We start from the raw sequence: 18,401 nt of genomic DNA, 5'->3' as shown, positions 1-18,401 counted from the left end.
GAGGAGTGGGTGGAACTGAGCCTTGAACCTCCTACACTAACAGTGAAGCCCTGGGTCAGGGCTGTGGGCTCCTCAGGGCACAGGTACGTGGAAACTGAGGCTTGGCCAGGAGCAGGGAGCACCTGGCCCCTGTGGCTGGTTTGAGCCTGCTGGCTCCAGGGTCAAAGCTGAGGCAGGCGTGGGACAGTGCTCAGGCACTGGAACTAAGACACCTTCCCCTGCCTGAGGTATGTGCCCAGCAATGAGTTCTGCTCCTTCCCAGTCTCCGGGGATGTCTCCCCCAGGTACCCCAGGCATCCCACTTTTGGCGGGACAATCCCCATTTTTAACAATTTGTCCCATGTCCCTCGTTATAAAAAAATCACGATGTTTGGGAAGAATCTTTCCATCTTTCCAAACATCGGGACTTTTTTAAAAAAATATATTTTATTGATTTTTTACAGAGAGGAAGGGCGAGGGATAGAAAGCTAGAAACGTCGATGAGAGAGAAACATCGACCAGCTGCCTCTTGCACACACCCCACCAGGGATGTGCCCACAACCAATGTACATGCCCTTGACCGGAATCGAACCTAGGACCTTTCAGTCCACAGACCCACGCTCTACCACTGAGCCAAACCGGTTTCGGCCATCGGGACTTTTTTAAAACACTGCAGGATGTGGGACAAATTGTTAAAACCGGGACTGTCCCACCAAAAGCGGGACGTCTGGTCACCTTACCCAGGCAACACTTTTTCCTCCCCAGCCTGCTCTGTGCCCACCTGGCAGTTTTGAGACACAAGGATCAGAGAGGTCAAGATACTGGCCCAAGGTCACACAGTAAGGAAGAAGCTCAAACCTGGGGTTGGGTGACTCTAGAGCGTTCAGGCACTGCCTCCAGCCACTCCTCCACCAGTGCCTGCCGGGTTGGCCCCCTGCCCTCCCTGGGCAGTCACTGCTCCCAAGGGGAGCGTTCTGTTCGAGAGTGGAGGCCCAGGCAGAGGTTGTGGGAGTCTGGCAGCCGCTGGCCAATATTCGGACTTGGCTGGTGGAGAAGTTTCCATCTTAGCGTGAGGAGCTGGTCCAGGACCCAAAGGCCCAGGACTGTTCCTCAGGACCCCCAGGGACCAGCACTATGGGGGTGGGAAGGGTGGCCCAGTGCCCTCTGTATCCCCTCTCCCTGCAGTTGTCCCAGCTGGAGCGTTGGCCATCTCCACATGCTAAGCATTGCCTCCCCCCCCCCCCCCCCCCCCCAATCTGCTAATGACCAGGTTTGCTTGGCGCCCAGCACTGGCCCTTGGGGATCAGTGCTGTCACTTTCCAAGAGGCTCCCCAAAACGAGGCTTCAGGCCCTGTGGCAAAGTCATCCTCACCCCGAGCTAAATGAGGCCGAGAGGGGAAGAGAGGCCGCAGCGCGCCCACTGGGACAGAGCTGGACGCAAAGCCCGGGTCAGAGCAGATGAGGCCTCCGAGGCTTGTGGGCGGCAGGAAGGAGCGGGCTGGCTCCAGGCGAGGATGGGAAAAGCAGGGACGGTGCCTGTCCCCACAGGGCCATTTACAGCCACAGGTCATGGGTCAAGTGTCCTGTCCCTGGAGGCTCTGTGTCGGCAAGGTGGGAAAGCCATCAGCGTGGCCGGAGGGAGCTGGGTGGGGCCAGGCCTGAGGTTGGGCGGGCACTGCAGAGCGGGGCTGGAGTGAGAGGCTTTCTAGGCGCACAGAGGCGCACACCTTCCCCCCCAAAGCCACAGATGTGTGCAGTCACACACAGAAAGACATACAACAGACACACAGACCCAGCCCAAGGCAACTCATACTCAGCAACAACAGCTGCAAATATATACACCGTCACACCCACAGACACAAATTCAAGTCACAAATTTGCTATACCATTAACCACTCACACACAAAAGCCACAAATGTGTACACCTCACACATACAAAGGACACACATGCACTCAGATACACAAACATGCTCATAGACACACACACACACACAGATACCCCCAAAGTCATTGCTCGGCAGTCACAGCTGTAAATGTATATGCACCGTCAGCTTCCCCCCACACACAGCAGCCCCAGCAGCACATCCATCCTGGCATCTGGCACTCGGTCACCCGCCTGCCCTGCTGTCTCATGTCCTTGGCCCCAGGCTGCCCTAATCCCGGTCTCGTGTCCTGAAGCCAGAAGATAAGGGGCAGCTGCAGCCCCAGATAAAGCAGGCGCAGCCACAAATCTGGGGCAGCCCCGGCAGAGGTGGGCACCAAGCCCAGCCGCACCTGCCTCGCTGCTGGCAACCCCATCCGGCCTGGCAGAGAGGGACCGGATGGACTACAGGGCAAGGGGGAGACAGAGGAGAGGGGTGGGGAGAGGGGGAGAGACAGAGAGATGCAGAAAGACACACACAGAGAAATAACGGAATGTGAAGAGAGATGAGACAAACATGGAGGGAAAGAGAAATGCGGAGAAAGGAAGAGAGCAAGGGACAGAATGAAATGCAAAGAGGACCAAAAACACTGGGGCAGAAACAGGAAGAATAACAGAAGCGGGCAGAGAACACGCTAGGGATTTCCCCAGGCCCCACATTACCCCTCCTGGGTGCCTCTGTCTCCCCACCTTCTTGCTTTGGAGAATGACCCAAGCCTGGTTCACCTTCCTCAACGTCCCCACACTCTCCAGGGTGACATCTGGAAGGCCTCAGCTCCCTGCCACCACCTCAGTGAAGGTGGGACCCCTAGAGCAAGTCCTACCCCGAGTCTGCCTCCCCAGCCATGGTAAGTTGTGCTCACCCAGGAAGTGTTAATTGAGCACCTACTGTGAGCCAGGCCCTACTGTGTTGTGTGCCAGGGTCACAGGGTGACCACAGTAGACCCAACTTCCATACTCTCCAGGCTCACAGTCCAGGAGGGAAGTGGCCAGGTCACCTCCAGAGTAATCGAACAGTGATGGGGGGCGAGGGGGACACGTAGGCAGCTGCAGAGCCTGTAAGGGATGCTGCACGCTCACTGCTGCTGGAGCAGGGGGCCCTCAAAGAAGCTTCCAGAGGAAAAGGAGGTGAGAAATGTGAGTATAATGAGCAAGGTGACTAGGAGCAGGAAAGACTTCCTGGAAGAACATGTACAAAGACTAGGAGATAAGGCTGGCTCATGGAAGTCTGAAATGAACTTGGTGCTCGAATTTAGGGAGTGAGGAGGTCATAAGGGATGAAGCTGGGGAAGGCAGCAGAGCTGGGTCATATAGGAACCTGGGGGCCATGGTCAGATATGTATTAGAAAGTGCTGTGTGCTCTGGCCAGGTAGCTCCATTGGTTAGGGCATTGTCCCAATATGCCAAGGTTGAGGGTTCAATCTCTGGTCAGGGCACATACCAGTGACCCGACTGTGTGGCTCAGTGGTTGAGCATCAACCTATGGACCAGGAGTTCACGGGTTTGTTTCCCCGTCAGGGCACATGCCTGGGTTGTGGGCTCTATCACTAGTGCAAGAGGCAGCCAGTCAGTGATTCTCTCTCGTCATTGATGTTTCTCTCTCTCTCCCTGAAATCAACAAAAACATTAAAAAAAAAGAAGCAACTAACGATTGCATAAATAAGTGGAAAAACAAACTGATATCTCTTTCTCTCTCTACATATATACTCTGAGTGGCCAGATTATTATGATCTCTGAACGCATAATAATCTGGCCACTCAGTGTGTGCGTGTGTATATGTGTGTGTGTTTGTATATATGAGGCCCAGTGCATGAATTCGTGCATGGGTGGGGTCTGGCCAGCCTGGCCAGGGGGAGGAGACATGGGCGGTTGGCCAGCCTGCCTGCTAGCTGAACTCCTGGTGAGGGTACAATTTGCATATTAGCCTTTTATTATATAGGCTGTACACTGAGTGGCCAGATTATTATGCATTCAGGAATCATAATAATCTGGCCACTCAGTGCATATCTAAAATCAATGAAGAAAAAGAAGAGCAGTGGGAGGATAGGCTGTGGGGGCAGGATGAGAAGACAGAGGCCTGAAATGGGAGAGGATATGTCTGGAGAGGCCCCCGGGAGGGAAAGCTGGCAGGAGGCTGGGGGTGGAAGAGAGGCAGGCGGGGGAGGCTGATATCCTGGTCTCTGGCTCAGGACAGTGTGGCAGTCCCTGAGCGAGGGACCACTGCAGCCTGTGAGTTCAGGTCGAGGTAGAATACATTCCAGTTACTCCCACTCACAGAGGGAATAGTGAGTTAATGCATGAAAAGGGCACACAGTAAATGCCCAATAATAGTTTAGCTACTGGGGGAAAAAAAAAAAAAGGCAATATTATATTATTAAACAATATAAGTAATAGTGGGTAATTAATATTACGTCATTAATATTAATGCCATGGTTATCAATGGCCAGTCCACAGCCCCCCTCCTACAGGGAACCTTCCTGACACCTCCCCCTCCCCTCCCCCTCAGACCAACTTCAGGCAGAGCCATGGAGCCCTGGGAAAGCTCTCCTTGGAGGCCATATTCCTGAGGTCCTGTACTTTGGGCTCAGTTTCCCCAAACCAGTCCAATTGTCTCCCCAGACTGGTCATGGGTGCCTGTGGGAGGACAGGGGGACTCTACCGGTAGAACCTCAGGCCCCTTGGGAAGGAATGAGCTCTGTCCCTGGAGGTGGGAAAGAGGGCTGGGCAAGAAATCTCCCAAGGACTGCAGAAGTTCCTTCCAGTTTTAGGTTCCCCGACTCCACTGCTGTATCCCGATTGTCCTACAGAGGGCAGCCGAGGCCAGCGATGGAAGACAAACTGCTCCCCTGCCCACTCCATTTTCTCCCAGTTCTGGGAAAAGCTGGTTGTGGCCTCAGGCAAATCCTTTTTCTCTCAGGTCCTCGTTTTCTCTGTCTGTTAAGCCGGGTGCACACTCCTGGAGTCCCTTCTGAGAGCTGTGTTGAATTTAGCAACGAAATGCAAGGGAATGAAGGCACTGGGTTCACATAATTCAGGACAAATAACAGAAATAAGAACAGTAGACATGAACATTTATTGACTGTTATTTATTAAATCCTTGTCTTCTAAAAGAGATTTTTTTTAATGAGGAGGTGGAGGCACAGAGAAATTAAAGTTCCCAGCTGGCCGAAACCGGTTTGGCTCAGTGGATAGAGCATGGCCTGTAGACTGAAGGATCCCAAGGGATGTGCAGGAGGCAGCTGATCGATGATTCTCTCATTGATATTTCTAACTCTCTTTCCCTCTCTCTTCCTCTCTGTAAAAAATATATTTTTAAAAATATATTTTTTAAAAAGTTCCCAGCTGATAAGGTGAAGGGCTGGGATTCGACCCTTGCAGAAGAGAGTTCAGCATCAAGCCTCTGCCAGAAACAGGGAGCTTTAGATGGGGCACAGCAGGGCAAAAAGGGAGGGGGGGGCAGGCTGTCACAGAGTGATGGATTCTGCCTTCCACTGACAGCCCTTCCACTTCTCTCCAGGTAAAAGCCAAGTCCCCCCAGCAGGCGCAAGATCCTGCACAGCCGCTCCCTGCCCTCCCCTCCTCCCCGTCTGCACCTCGCTCACTCGGGCCCAGACACGTAGAGCTAGCCTTTTCTCCAACACCCAGGCGGGTCCGACCTCAGGGCTTTGCATTGGCTGTTCCCTGCACCTGAAATACTTTTTTTTAAAAAACCCAGCAAGAGCCGAAACCGGTTTGGCTCAGTAGATAGAGCGTCAGTCTGCAGACTGAAAGGTCCCAGGATCGATTCTGGTCAAGGGCATGTACATTGGTTGCGGCACATTCCCAGTAGGGGGTGTGCAGGCGGCAGCTGGTCGATGTTTCTCTCTCATCGATCTTTCTAGCTCTCTATCCCTCTCCCTTCCTCTCTGTGGAAAATCAATAATAAAAATAAAAATAAAAAACAGCAAGAAAACAAAACACTTCTGTGGGCAAATCGCTGTCCGCAGGAGGGCAGTTTGCGAGCTCCTCGAGGACACCGAACATTTCCCACGTGCTCTCCCAGAGGCCCCGCCCCCACGCACGCCCCGCCCCCGTTACGTCGACGTGCGTACAATGGCGGCTCTTGCAGCGACCGGGGCATGCGCACTTCCTAGCACGAGCGGCCAGGACACACGCGCGACCCGGAAGGCCTCGCTACACTCCAAAGAGAGAAGGGGGCGGATGGCGGAGGGTGCAGCGGAGGCCCCAGTAGAGAATGGTGGCGGTGGCGGTGGCGGTGGCGATGGCGGTGGCGGTGGCGACTTAGGAGCCGGCGCGCTGGAACGGGGAGTGGCGCCCATTAAACCTCGGTGAGTCGCTGGGACTGACAGAATACCTCACGGGGCCTTCCGGGACCCGTAGGGCGGCTCGAGTGGTGCATGCCGGGAGAGAGGGCAGCCCGGCGGGAAGTTCGCAGGCTCCTTCAGTCTGGCCTGTTCCCCCGCGGCTGTACCTGAGAAAGTGCACGTTCGGGCTGTCACACTAAGGCCATGGGGTGTGCTGGCATGGCGGGGTTAGGCGAGGGCCGCAATGTAGGCTGGGGATTGTAGTTCCAGCGCATGTCGAGAAAGAAGCATGTGCATCTCCAGGCAGCCATAATTACTTAGGCTGAGTTTTTCCTTTTTAAATATATTTTTATTAATTTCAGAGAGGAAGGTAGAGAGAAACATCAATGATGAGAGGAAATCATCGTTTGGCTGCCTCCTGGATGCTCCCTTTTGGGGTTCGAGCCCACACACCTCCAACCGGCACTCGAACCTGTGACCTCCTGCTTCATAGGTCCATGCTCAACCACTGAGCCACCCTGCTGGGCCTGAAATTTATGTCTGAAGAGATTCGATGGGCAGGCTGGTGCTTGTAGGGCTGAATGGTGTACTGGGAAGCGTGGCAACTGTGGTCCCTGTTGTAAGGCATGCTGGGACATGTAGTTTTTTTAAGCCTAACGTGGTCTAGGACGTTCTTGCTTGATACCTGTAATTTGGCTTAAACACTAGGCTGGGGGGACCCAGAGACAAAACAGGGCGTTCCTGTAGCCTTGCGGTGCTCCCAGGCTGGCAAATGTCCAGTTTTAAATAGTGAGTTCCCATCAGTAGAGCATGGAAGCAGAGACAAATGTTCCCGTTTCCCCAGTTTTCATTGAGTGGATCTCTGGGAGGGTGGGGGGCTCCCTCGACAAGCCCTCCTTTTCCCTCCTCCTCCGGTGGCAGATACCTCACCACCAAGGAGCAGTTCCATGAATTCCTGGAAGCTGGAGGGCAGGAGAAGCCCAGCCAGGAAACCAAGGGAGGAAACCATTATGACCTTGACCTGACTGAGCCTGAAGCCAAGCGGATCCGCCTGGAGGATGGACAGGCAGGAGAGGGCGCCGCGGAGGAGGCAGCTGAGCACCTGGAGCAGCCTCAGGCTCAGAAGAGAGCTCGGGGTCAGAACAAGGGCAGGCCTCACATAAAACCCACCCACTATGACAAGAACAGGCTCTGTCCCTCCGTTGTGCAGGTTAGTGTCGTTGTCACCATAAAGTCCCAGAAGCCTTCAGTTTGAACCTCTGTCCCTCCTTTAGTCCTCATGGTGTTATAATGTAAAGTCATTATTGTTCCCATTTCTCAGATAAAGAAACTGAGGCACAGTGAGGTTACTGACTAGCCAATGACACAGCCAGGAGGGGAAGGATCTTTGGTTCAAAGCGAGGCTGCCCCAGCCCCTGTCTGCCCTCGTTCACTGCCCCCCCCCCCCCCGCCCTTCCCTGCAGGGATCAGCTGCAAAGTGCTTTTTTGGTGATCGCTGTCGTTTCCTACACGATGTGAGGTGCTATCTGGAGACGAAGCCACCTGACCTGGGCCCCCGCTGTGTGCTGTTCGAGAACTACGGCAGGTGCCCCTATGGTGTGACCTGCCGCTTCGCCGGGGCCCATCTGGGGCCTGAGGGCCAGAACCTGGTGAGAGAGGAGGCGGTCCCGGCCCCTCCCGTCCGCAACAGCTTGGACAAAGCTCTGCAGCAGCAGCTGCGAAAGCGCAAGATCCATTTTGAGCGTGCCGAGCAGGCCCTGCACCAGCTAGGCAAGGGCCACCTGCCAAGCCCCACCCCTTCTGCCACTGTCCCTGAGGTCTCAGGGGCTGAGAGTGCCCCAGGGCAGGACGACTGTGATGCCCAGCAGGCCCCCCTGGCGCCCTGCACTGGTACCCCTCCCAGCAGCCCCGTGCAGACCTGCGGGCCCCTGACGGATGAGGACATAGTCAGGCTTCGGTCTTGTGAGAAGAGGCAGGTACGTGCCACGGGCTTCCGGGTGAGGACACCAGTAGTGGGAGCAGAGAGAGCTGGACGTACCTCCCAGCCGCAGAGTCAGGGCTGAAGCACAGGGAGGCAGTGGGGAGGCTTCATGGAAGAGGGGGCATTGGGACTGGGGTTTTGACGGTTGATGAAATTATCCAGAAGAGAGCATGGAGAAAAGACCATTTCTCATTGATGGACTGGCTGACATATGCAGAGATTAAGAGGTAAAAGAGTGCTAGGCCCGTGGGGCAAAGCTAAGCATGTCCTAGATTGTGGGGAGAAGGGGGGCCTCAAAATCCACAATGGAGGTGGCGCCTCACTGCGTGTTGTCTTTCCTTCCAGCTTGACATCGGCGGCAAACTGTACCTGGCCCCCCTTACCACGGTAGGACCCAGGCGGGCGGGCTGGGTGGTGGCAGTGTGGTCGCGCCAACAGTGCCCGGTGCCTGCCAGTCTTGATTCCTGTTGACGTTAGCAGGGGAGCGGGGGCAGGAGTTTGGGGTCCCTGCTTGTCACACCCTTACCTGTTTGTGACCCCCAACACCAGTGTGGGAACCTGCCTTTCCGGCGAATCTGTAAGCGCTTCGGGGCTGACGTGACGTGTGGGGAGATGGCTGTCTGCACCAACCTGCTGCAGGGCCAGTCGTCCGAGTGGGCCCTGCTCAAACGCCACCAGTGCGAGGACATCTTCGGGGTCCAGGTTGGTGCTGCCACCAGGGAGCGGGGGCTTTCAGCTGCCAAGATTTGGAGCAAGGCTCCGGGTCCGGGCCCAGCTCAGTCGCTTCCCAGATCCTCTCTCCTCAGCCGTGGGCTGGGGCGCCAGCCTGATGCATCTCCAAGGGCCGGTGCCTTGGGATGGGGCCGGGGTGGGCCAGGCAGGGATAGTCTGAACTGGCCCTTGCCCCTCACCCCTTTGCCCCAACACCTGCGGTAGCTGGAGGGTGCTTTCCCGGACACCATGACCAAGTGCGCAGAGCTCCTGAACCGCACCATCGAGGTGGATTTCGTGGACATCAACGTTGGCTGCCCCATCGACCTTGTGTACAAGAAGGTAGCGACCATTCAGCCCTGGATCCCCAGAGCCGGCAGATTGTAGATAAGGCCGACCCAGCCTCACTCCTGCCTGAGTCTCTGGGAACCTATGGGGGTCCTTGTGCCTCAGTTTCCCTTCTCACAGCAAGGGCAGTGGAGGGTGTTGGGCCCGGCTTGGGTCTTGCCCTCCTTTGCTCCATCTGCCCATCTCTCCCAGGGTGGGGGCTGCGCCCTCATGAACCGCTCGGCCAAGTTCCAGCAGATCGTGCGAGGCATGGACCAGGTATGCCCGGAGACGCCCCGCCTTCCCCACCCGCCCCTGGGCCCTGCTCACACGCTCATCCCCAGGTGCTGGACGTGCCGCTGACCGTGAAGATCCGCACGGGCGTCCAGGAGCGCGTGAACCTGGCGCACAGGCTGCTGCCCAAGCTGCGGGCCTGGGGGGCAGCCCTGGTCACGGTGGGTCTCGGGGTGCAGCAGGTGGGTCTCGGGGTGCAGCGGGTATCAGGCCTTGGGGGCACTCCAGCAGCCCTTTCTAATGGTCTCTTTTCCCCCACCTCCCTCTTCATCTCTGCTCTCCCTGCATCTGTGTCTGTCTCTCTGTCTGTCTCAGCCTGGGTCTCTCTCTCTCTCGCTCTCTCTCCTCTCTCTGATGTTCCGCCTCCCGATGGACCTTCCCTCCCTCCCTGTGTGGCCACTCCTCTAGCTGCACGGCCGCTCTCGGGAGCAGCGCTACACCAAGCTGGCCGACTGGCAGTACATCAGGCAGTGCGTGGCGGCAGCCAGCCCCATGCCCCTGTTCGGTGGGTCCCTTCCCTGCCCCCTGGGGGCTGCTGGGCTGGCAAGAACTCCCCAGGAGCTGGCTTTCCTGCCTGTGGGCAGCTCCTGAGGCCCGGTCTCTGCCCCTCAGGAAACGGGGACATCTTGTCCTATGAGGACGCTCACTGCGCCATGCAGACCGGTGTCGCTGGAATCATGATTGCGCGGTAGGTGGGCCCGGCGCCGGGGCTTGTCTGAGCTTTGTTCCTTTTGTCACAGTGCCTCAGCCCACCTGCGTGGCCTCCTGGTCCATTTATCCCAGCGGGCAGCTCTGTCTGAGCAGAGAGATGGCAGGGCTGCAGCTGGCAGGGGCCAGAGGGACTAGAAATTCCTGCAGCTGTTGGCTTAGGGTGCGGGTTGGTACTCTTTAAGGCTTCAAGGCTTCTAGAACAGCTGGAGAGTCTGTCTGCACAGCTGGAGGGACAGGCACTGTGGGCTTGGGGCCTCTGACCACTGCCCGCCCCGCAGTGGCGCCCTGCTCAAGCCGTGGCTGTTCACGGAGATCAAGGAGCAACGACACTGGGACATTTCCTCCTCCGAGCGCCTGGACATCTTGCGGGACTTCACGCACTACGGCCTGGAACACTGGGGCTCGGACACGCAGGGCGTGGAGAAGACCCGCCGCTTCCTCCTCGAGTGGCTGTCCTTCCTGTGCAGGTGGGCGTGGGGCCGCTGCGGGGGCGGGGGCGGGGGCGGGAGCGGCCAGCCTGGCCCAACCCTGCCCCCACCTGCCTGCAGGTATGTGCCTGTGGGTCTGCTGGAGCGGCTCCCACAGAGGATCAACGAGCGGCCCCCCTACTACCTGGGCCGAGACTACCTGGAGACACTCATGGCCAGCCAGAGGGCCGCTGACTGGATCCGGATCAGGTGCCTGGGAGCCGGGGAGCCGGGGTGGGGCGTCCTGTGGGGGTGGCCCAGCCTGACCCTGCCCTCCGCCTGCCCTCACAGTGAGATGCTGCTGGGACCTGTGCCGTCCAATTTCGTCTTCGTGCCAAAACACAAGGCCAATGCATACAAGTAGCTGCAGGGGCGGGAGGGGCGTCGGAGGGTCCCCGTTGCGTGTGAGAAGGCAATAAACTTCTTTCTTTTAAAACTCGGGCCTTTCTGTGACCCCGAGGCTGCCCCTTCCCCTCCCGGGAGCTCTCCCCGGACACCTGCCCATCCCTGTCCCTGGCAGCTCCCATCCTTCCTCCCTCATTCACCAAAGTCGCCCGGCAGGCTGCTGCTGCTGCCCAGAGGGGCCTTGAACGTAAAGAAGCCACTGGGGCTTATGTGGGGGGGACCGTGAAGGGGGATCCTTGGCCTGTGGGGGTGTGGATCAGGACGAGCTGCCTGGAGGAAGGGGCCTCAGAGCTATTGGATGGCATTGCTGGTAAAGGCAGAAGGCAGTGTCCTAGGCCCAGGATTTGCCCCACACTGTGACACATGTCTGTGGCTGCCTTGGTTTCCCCTTCTATCCCTGTCCACCCTCCCCCTCCCCAATACCCGGAACCCTGACCAGTGGGCTGGAACCTGCTGCCCGGAGTAACCAGGCAAACAGAACTCCGCATGCCCTCTGAGCCTGTTCTCCGGGTGGGCTGCCTGTGCTCCCCCCTGCCACCCTCTGGGCCTGCCCAGGCTGGGCCCCGCCCCCATGCAGCACCCGAAGCCCTTCTACACTCCGGCAGCCCCCCAAGAAGGTTTCAGCCCTCGGGGCCTGGACGGCACTGAGGGGCCCGGCAGCCAGCCCGCTCCCGCCTGCACAGAGCCTCTTCCCGCCGTGGGTACGCATCCGGGAGCGGCGGGGGCGGGCTGACAGGGCTGGGGCCGGGCTCTGCCCCCAGCTTCCGGACCCCACTACCCTCTGCCTTTGTTCACAGGTTCCTCCAACCTGTATCACCCCCCAAACCTGGAGAAGGAGGTGTTTCCAGGCCCCCCAGCAGGTACTGGCCTCCCAATCCCGATTGCACCCTGGGCGTGGGTAGGAAGAGGCAGCCTTCTTGCCTGCACCCTGGCCTCCAAGGCTCCCCGAAGCAAGGCTCATGCCCGTACCCCAAAGGGTCCCCAGACTGAGGTCTGTGTGCCCCAACTAGACAAGGCCTGGTGGGTCCCTCAAGCCCAGGCTCATGTTCACAGGCCCCGAGTTTAGGGCACCCCCTTCCTCCCTCCCCTGCAGGCGGGTGGTAGCCCTGCCCTCTCAGGGCCACCCTCCTGGGCCCGCAGGTTTCCAGATGGCGCCCTGCGGCTGCTTCTTTGACCCCCGCATTTACCGAATCGAGTGGGCCACCACCGACTTCGGCCAGTCGTCCCTGTACAAGCTGGCAGCAGCGGGCGGTGGGGTGCCAGCCGGGGGCCCCAGTTCACCCAGCGCCTACCTCCTCGAGCCCCAGCACTATCTCAAGGCCCCGGTGCCGCCGCCGCCATACCCCCATTTCCAGCCAGTGCCCGGGGGCCCCCAGTACCTCATGCCCTACTTCCCCCCTGAGGGGCCCGGGCCGGAGGCGCTGAGCTTTATGGGGGATGGAGGGGCCCCCGCCTTTGTGGAGCTGCCCCCGCCCCTGCTCAAGGAAGGCCTGGTGCCCCTGCCACCGCCGCTGCCGGCCAAGGAGAACAAGCTGCCGCCCGTCCTCACGCTGCCTCCCGAGGCCGCGCCGCCCCCCGGGGGCTTCGGCCACCTCAAGGGGCGCCTGAGCCAGGTCCACATGCCCGGGGAGCCCCTCGTCTTTCCCGCCAAGGAGCTGCAGGGCAGTGGCGCTGGGCCGGGCCCGCTGTGCCCCCCAGGCCCCGGGGGCCCCAAGGCTGCCCCAGCAGAGGCAGCCCCGCTGGAGGCAGGGGAGGCCAGGTCCCCCGAGGCCGCCAGGGCCTTCGTGCTGCCTGAGAAGGTGCTGCTGGAAGACGCCATGAAGCTCTTCGACTGCCTGCCGGGGGGCGCCGAGCCCGAGGGGTCCCTGCGCAAGGCCCCGGGGCCAGCCCTGCCGGACAGCGGGGGCGGCGGGGACGACTCCTCCAGCGACATCCGCTCGCTGCACCTGCCGGATGAGCTGCTGTCCTTCGACTACAGCGTGCCCGAGATCCTGGACACCGTGTCCAACGTGGACTACTTTTTCAACTTCAAGGCGCTCGACGACGAGCCACCACCACCCTGCCCGGGGCCCCCCGCCGCCTCCACTGCGGCCCCTGCACTTCGGGCCGAGCCTCCCAGCAAGAGGAAGTCCGGTGCCTCAGCCACCAAAAAGGGGAGACAAGGAGGCAAGAGTAAGCAGGCCATGAGCCTGGCCAGCGCCCCGTCCCCCGGGACCCAGGCAGGGCCTGGGAGCCACCCCCCATTAAAGCGGATTTGATCTCAGCCCAACGTCTGCTCAGCGGCGATGGGGGCAGTGGGCCAGGGGCGGACCTGAAGGGCTTCCCGCTCACCTGCTCCAATGCCAGTGGCCCCGAACCTGGAGGGGAGGCCCTGCAGGACCCCGCGCCTCCCGGTGCCAGGCTCCCAGACTGAGCGAGGAGCCCTGGGCTCGGGATTCTAAAGCCCTTCTGTCCAGGCCCCGGAGAAGGAAAGGGCTTTGCCACCCAGATGCCTGCGCTGTAAGGACTCCTCCCGTCCATGTTTGGTGAGGAAAGTCCAGCTGCTCAGATGGGCAGGAACCTGCCTGGAGGGAGACACACAGCAAGCAGGCCGGGCCCCAGCCCTGCCCCCTCTGTCCCTGTGAAGCCAGTCCGTGGAGGGAACCTTTGAGGGGTTTCAGCTGGGCTCCGCCTCAGCCACCTCCCAGGCGGGGGGTGAGAGGCATGGGAAGGCCGGGGTGCTTGTGAAGGACCCCACGCTGTCCCGGCCGACATGTGGAGGCAAGTGCTAGATGGAGCTGAAGGCACCTGGTGGTCGGAGGGTGGCGGCTGGGCAGGGAAGTGGGAGGTGGCACCCAAAAACAAGCCACCTGTGATGGGGACCAGCGGAGTGCGCCCGGGTGACAGCCAGAGGCCGGGTGGGCAGTCTGTCCCGGGAAGGCATCCAGCCAGGCCTCGTATGCTGGGCGCCCCATTGGGTCCCACTCAGGTTCTGTATCCCAAGCAGCAGGCACGGGAGAGTCCCGAGTTTGGGTGTCCATATCTCACCCTGCTCCCTCCCGCCCTGTCTCTCCTCGGGCCCATGGAGCTCCTCCCCTGTCTGGTCCAGGCTCTCCTCAGCCTTTCCAGGGGCAGCTGCCAGCCACAGCCGCCTCCTCCGAAACCCTCGAGGTGAGCCTGAAGGGGCCAACTTGGTTTCCCAGGTAACACATAAGGCAAGCATGCCAAACTCAAAGGCAAACACGGGCCAAATAAGTAAGTTTCTGTGGGCCACAAAAACAAAACAAAACAAGAAAACCAATTTTCATAGAAATGTAGGTTTATTTCGAGAGACATGCTGAATACAAACGGTTGAAATAAATGAGTAATCGTTAACGTTAGAAAACATTTTAATAAAAATATTTTTTCTTGAACATTAACTTACCAGACACTGAATAACCACAAATTAATAAGCGTAATGTAAACCTATTTTTTTTGTTCTCCAGAAGTGAAATGATTCCTGTTTGTGCACACCAAACAAGTCAGTACAAGACTAATGACGTGGCCATCGGCTGCTAAAATATTCGCTCTAGTATTAGGGGAGAGAAATGGTGCACCTGCACGTAAGGCGTGTAAAGGGAAATGAATGCGGCACGATTATAGTGATCAGTCATTAGTGGATGTTATAGTTGATTATTAATGATGTATAACAGGATATTGTAAAAATTAAGTTATGAAGTTTTTATTAAAAGGTTTCTTGCATGCCGTTATATTGCCTGGGCCGCAGAAATGTTCCTTGCGGGCCACGAGTTTGACATGCTTGATAGAAGGGATCGGGAAGCAAAGGGAGATGGAGGCCTGCTGGGCTGGGTGGTGGTGGTCAGGGGCTTGACTGGAATCAGGAAGTGGCCAGGTCCAGGGAGGGCAGATGGGGTGCTGAAACCTGGTGCCTCTCCCGCGCCGAGCACCACACCTGCCCATTCCTGTAGGCACCAAGCCGGAGGTGCCGTGGGCCTACATGGCTCATCTCCCCGAACCCTATTGCAAAGCTCAGCGAAATGGAGACAGTTATGCCCTGGCTGGTTTGGCTCAGTGGATAGCGTGTCAGCCTGTGGACTGAAGGGTCCCAGGTTCGATTCCAGTCAAGGGCATATGCCGGGGTCTCGGGCTCCATTCCCAGTGGGGGGCGTGCAGGAAGCAGCCGATCAATGGTTCTCGCTCATCATTGATATCTTCTCTCCCTCTCCCTTTCTCTCTGAGATTAAAATATGTGTATACACATTTTAAAAAGGAAGAAGTGGAGACAGCTATGCCATGTGGGCACTGTCCCCTCCACCCCTGCACCTGCACAGGTACTGGCATCATTTACGTTTGTCCCCACGGTGTCAGTCCCATCTCTGTTCTGGACCGAACATGGGCCTAGAGGAGTCCGGAGCCCACTTCCCTGGGCTTCCTCCCGAGCCCTGAGGTAGCATGTGGGGTGTTTTGGCATGAAAATCAAGTGTCCCTGACGAAGGGAAGGCCTGGCAAAGGAGGTGGTGGATGATGAGCTTGTTTTTCTGATGTGAATGCAAACCAGGGACAGAATCCAGTGTCACTGACAACCAAACGTCCCCTCCAGAGAGGCTGCAGGGGTAGGTGGCGGGGCCATCTGTTCAGCCCTGGGGGGTGTAAGTGGTTACTTCACTGTGTCTGGCAGTGGAAGTTTCCATGACTGCAGTGGGCAATTTAGATTACCACAAATATATTTTTAACTTACGAGTAAACAGGAAAAGTCGTGGGACCACCCAAGTTTTCACTGACAATAAGATAGCTGCCCCATGCCACCTGGATTTATGACAAAGTGGTGCCTTCCCACTGATGGATAGATGGGTGGAAAGAGTATATCTGTACATTTTATGTGTACAGGGTGTGGCAAAATTAGGTATTGCTTTTTTTAAAAAAATTATCGTAGGGCCCAGTGCAAGAATTCGTGCACCTTGAAAGGAACTGTGGGCCGCAAGGCTGCAGTAGGCACAGGGGCGGGTCACAGCCCATCCTCTGCGCCCCAGCCAGCCCCTCCTGCCATAGCCCCCATTGCCCCATCTCCTGGCCGTCCTGCCACCACCGCTGGTTCCACACGGATGGCGCAGAGCCATTGGGGCCAGCGTGCTGGCAGCGGCTGTGAGTGCCTGGCGGACCGAGGCAGGTGGGAGCAAATCGGCTGCTGCCCTGGATCGCCCTTGAAGCCCTCGGGTGACTGGGGCAGGTGCTGGCTATGGGTGCGAATGCCTGGCGGGGCTGTGGCAGGCGGGAGCAAAGAATTTTCAGTAACCGCCAGAGGCTGACCCGGAGGACAGTGACTGATGCCCTGCCTTGGTCTGGCACCCCCGCTCACCTGCTTCACCATCCTGCCACGGCTAATGCCCACCACGCTCCATGCTCTGCCACCTGCTGCTGTTGCCCACCATGTTCCATGTGCACCCCCTAATGTTTGGCGCATGTCATAGTGACCCTTTGTTCAGTTGTTCCACCATTCGGTCTTTTTACATATTAGGGTTTATAGAGAGAGATTATTTTCCATAGAAACAACTATAAACCTACTTTTGCCCCACCCTCTTTATGCACACATTATCTACATGCATGCACATATGTGTGCACACCTATATATGTTGCGCACACAGTTTATACACACATGTACATATACATATGTATATATGACTGCATACACCACACAAATATGTGCATGTATACATGTGTGTATGTGCACACACGTGCGTATTATCTGCATGCAGGCATATGTTTGCACATGTATATGCACACAACCCATACACATGCATATAAATATGCACATATGCATGTATGTTTCCATGTTTGTGGATATATATGCATGTAGATATTATCTATACACGCGTAATGTGTGCATATGTATGCACATGCATGTATTTACATTGCCTATAGGTATATACCCATGCTTATGTATATACACAGCCATAATAATATGTATGTAAACATGTATGCTTACCTCTCTACACACATATATACTTGTGTATACATATTACACAGACATGCATATGTATACCTATTATATAAACCTATGTATGCATGTACACACGTCCCTATATATAATACACACACACGTGTGTATAGATATGTATGTATACATGTGTGCACACAACCTACAAGCATTTGTATAAATAACATCCATTCTTTAAAATTGTATACATGTTCATACAAGGCATGGCTATTTATGTTTGTACATGTGTTAGGGTTTATAAACACAGATACGTAGTTTCATCAATCAGTGTATGGACTCCGCTGCTTTTTCCTGGGTCTTAACTTTCTCTAACAGAACATGTCACTGTCTCACCCTCTGCTGAGGCCCGTTTGTCACTTCACTTGTGCCTGCTGGTCTGCGTCACCCACGCCTCTCGATTAGTGCTTGGGCCGCCCCCTCCTGCCTGTTACAGCCAATGGAGGTGCTGCCATCGAGAGGAACCCCAACAGCAGCATATTGAGGAAGGCAATGCAAATAGGTGTCAGCAAACCACCACCCATGACTGATGCTCACGCCACCTGCTTTTGTATGCATTTTATTATGACAATTCTGAGCCTCCACTGCACGCTCAGTGCCTACATTGGAAATATTCACAAGACCTTCTGCACCTGTTGCGCAGACTGACCCAGTACCCTCTCAACCTGCGACCCTCCTCCGTGTGCAGCTGTTTGGGGATCATGTAGGCCAGCCACACAGACAGCAGGATGGAACTCATGAGCAGGAAAATGGTGATCTCAGGCCAAGAGAAGGGCAGTGGGAAGGCCCCGTACACGTAGACGCTGAAGATGGTTGTCAGGTGACAGTAGCTGAAAGGGGTGGGTGGGGAGAGACCACGGGGCACTGCCTTCAGGGGCCTTGCGTTTACCCAGAAAACACTGAGATGAGGGCTTTGGACTGGCACCAGGATGGCAAGTCCTATATATATCCACTCAACTTTATCCATCTCCCTCTTGTGTATTTTGGCAGCGGGCATGTCAGGACCCCTGGAGTCCCCTGCTCTGGGTACAAAGGGCCCCCTGCTCCATGTCCAGGTTCCATCACAGCGTGGAAGCAGAGAGGGGGGCAGGACGACAGCCACAGGCATCCATGAGGCTGGCGGCCAGCAGGATGGGCAGGATGGGCACCCCGGGAGGGGGCCCAGGGGTTGGGAGAACTCGCTGAGGGCTCTACTGGAAGCAGGTGGAGGAGGAGGAGGTGACACATCTCACAGGTAGCCCCCTCTCTCCTCTGGGTGTCCCCACCCCTGTACCTTTAGCCCAGTGCCATCTCAGAGCTAGTTCCTCTGGTCCAGGGTGTGGGGCCTCTA

At 57.2% G+C, this 18,401-nt stretch overlaps 3 protein-coding genes across 5 annotated transcripts in view; 2 read left to right on the top strand and 1 right to left on the bottom strand.

Moving 5' to 3' along the window:
• Positions 1-5,989: 5,989 nt before the first annotated feature.
• DUS3L (dihydrouridine synthase 3 like) lies at positions 5,990-11,131 on the top strand. Of its 3 annotated transcripts, XM_045589145.1 has the most exons (14): positions 5,993-6,134; positions 6,165-6,228; positions 7,126-7,414; positions 7,668-8,180; positions 8,531-8,572; positions 8,735-8,887; positions 9,122-9,238; positions 9,437-9,502; positions 9,568-9,678; positions 9,926-10,022; positions 10,130-10,205; positions 10,507-10,695; positions 10,777-10,905; positions 10,987-11,131. In XM_045589145.1, exons 1-14 carry the CDS (start codon positions 5,993-5,995, stop codon positions 11,057-11,059), a joined length of 2,061 nt encoding a protein of 686 aa, XP_045445101.1. In that variant the 3' UTR covers positions 11,060-11,131. The 3 variants fall into 3 exon arrangements, with proteins under 3 accessions (XP_045445102.1, XP_036315562.1, XP_045445101.1); XM_036459669.2 differs by having other exon boundaries at positions 5,992-6,228; XM_045589146.1 differs by lacking the exon at positions 9,437-9,502 and having other exon boundaries at positions 5,990-6,228.
• A 143-nt stretch (positions 11,132-11,274) lies between these two features.
• Positions 11,275-13,363, top strand: PRR22 (proline rich 22). Its single transcript, XM_036459670.2, is given in 4 exon segments — positions 11,275-11,801; positions 11,898-11,960; positions 12,241-13,301; positions 13,303-13,363. Coding segments are annotated over 4 exon segments (1,299 nt in total). The 5' UTR covers positions 11,275-11,671; the 3' UTR covers positions 13,348-13,363.
• A 3,931-nt stretch (positions 13,364-17,294) lies between these two features.
• Positions 17,295-18,401, bottom strand: part of CATSPERD (cation channel sperm associated auxiliary subunit delta) — a 41,429-nt gene continuing 40,322 nt past the window's right edge. Inside the window, exon 22 of the mRNA XM_036459525.2 lies at positions 17,295-17,901. Within this exon, the coding sequence (XP_036315418.1) occupies positions 17,664-17,901 (238 nt within the window). The 3' untranslated portion in view covers positions 17,295-17,663. The remainder of the gene's footprint in view (positions 17,902-18,401) is intronic.

Source organism: Pipistrellus kuhlii, unplaced genomic scaffold, assembly GCF_014108245.1.
Source record: "Pipistrellus kuhlii isolate mPipKuh1 unplaced genomic scaffold, mPipKuh1.p scaffold_m20_p_30, whole genome shotgun sequence".
In the NCBI taxonomy this organism is placed as follows: domain Eukaryota; kingdom Metazoa; phylum Chordata; class Mammalia; order Chiroptera; family Vespertilionidae; genus Pipistrellus; species Pipistrellus kuhlii.
The sequence above is the reverse complement of the archived record's forward strand: the minus strand, read 5'-3'. Positions and strand labels throughout refer to the sequence as shown.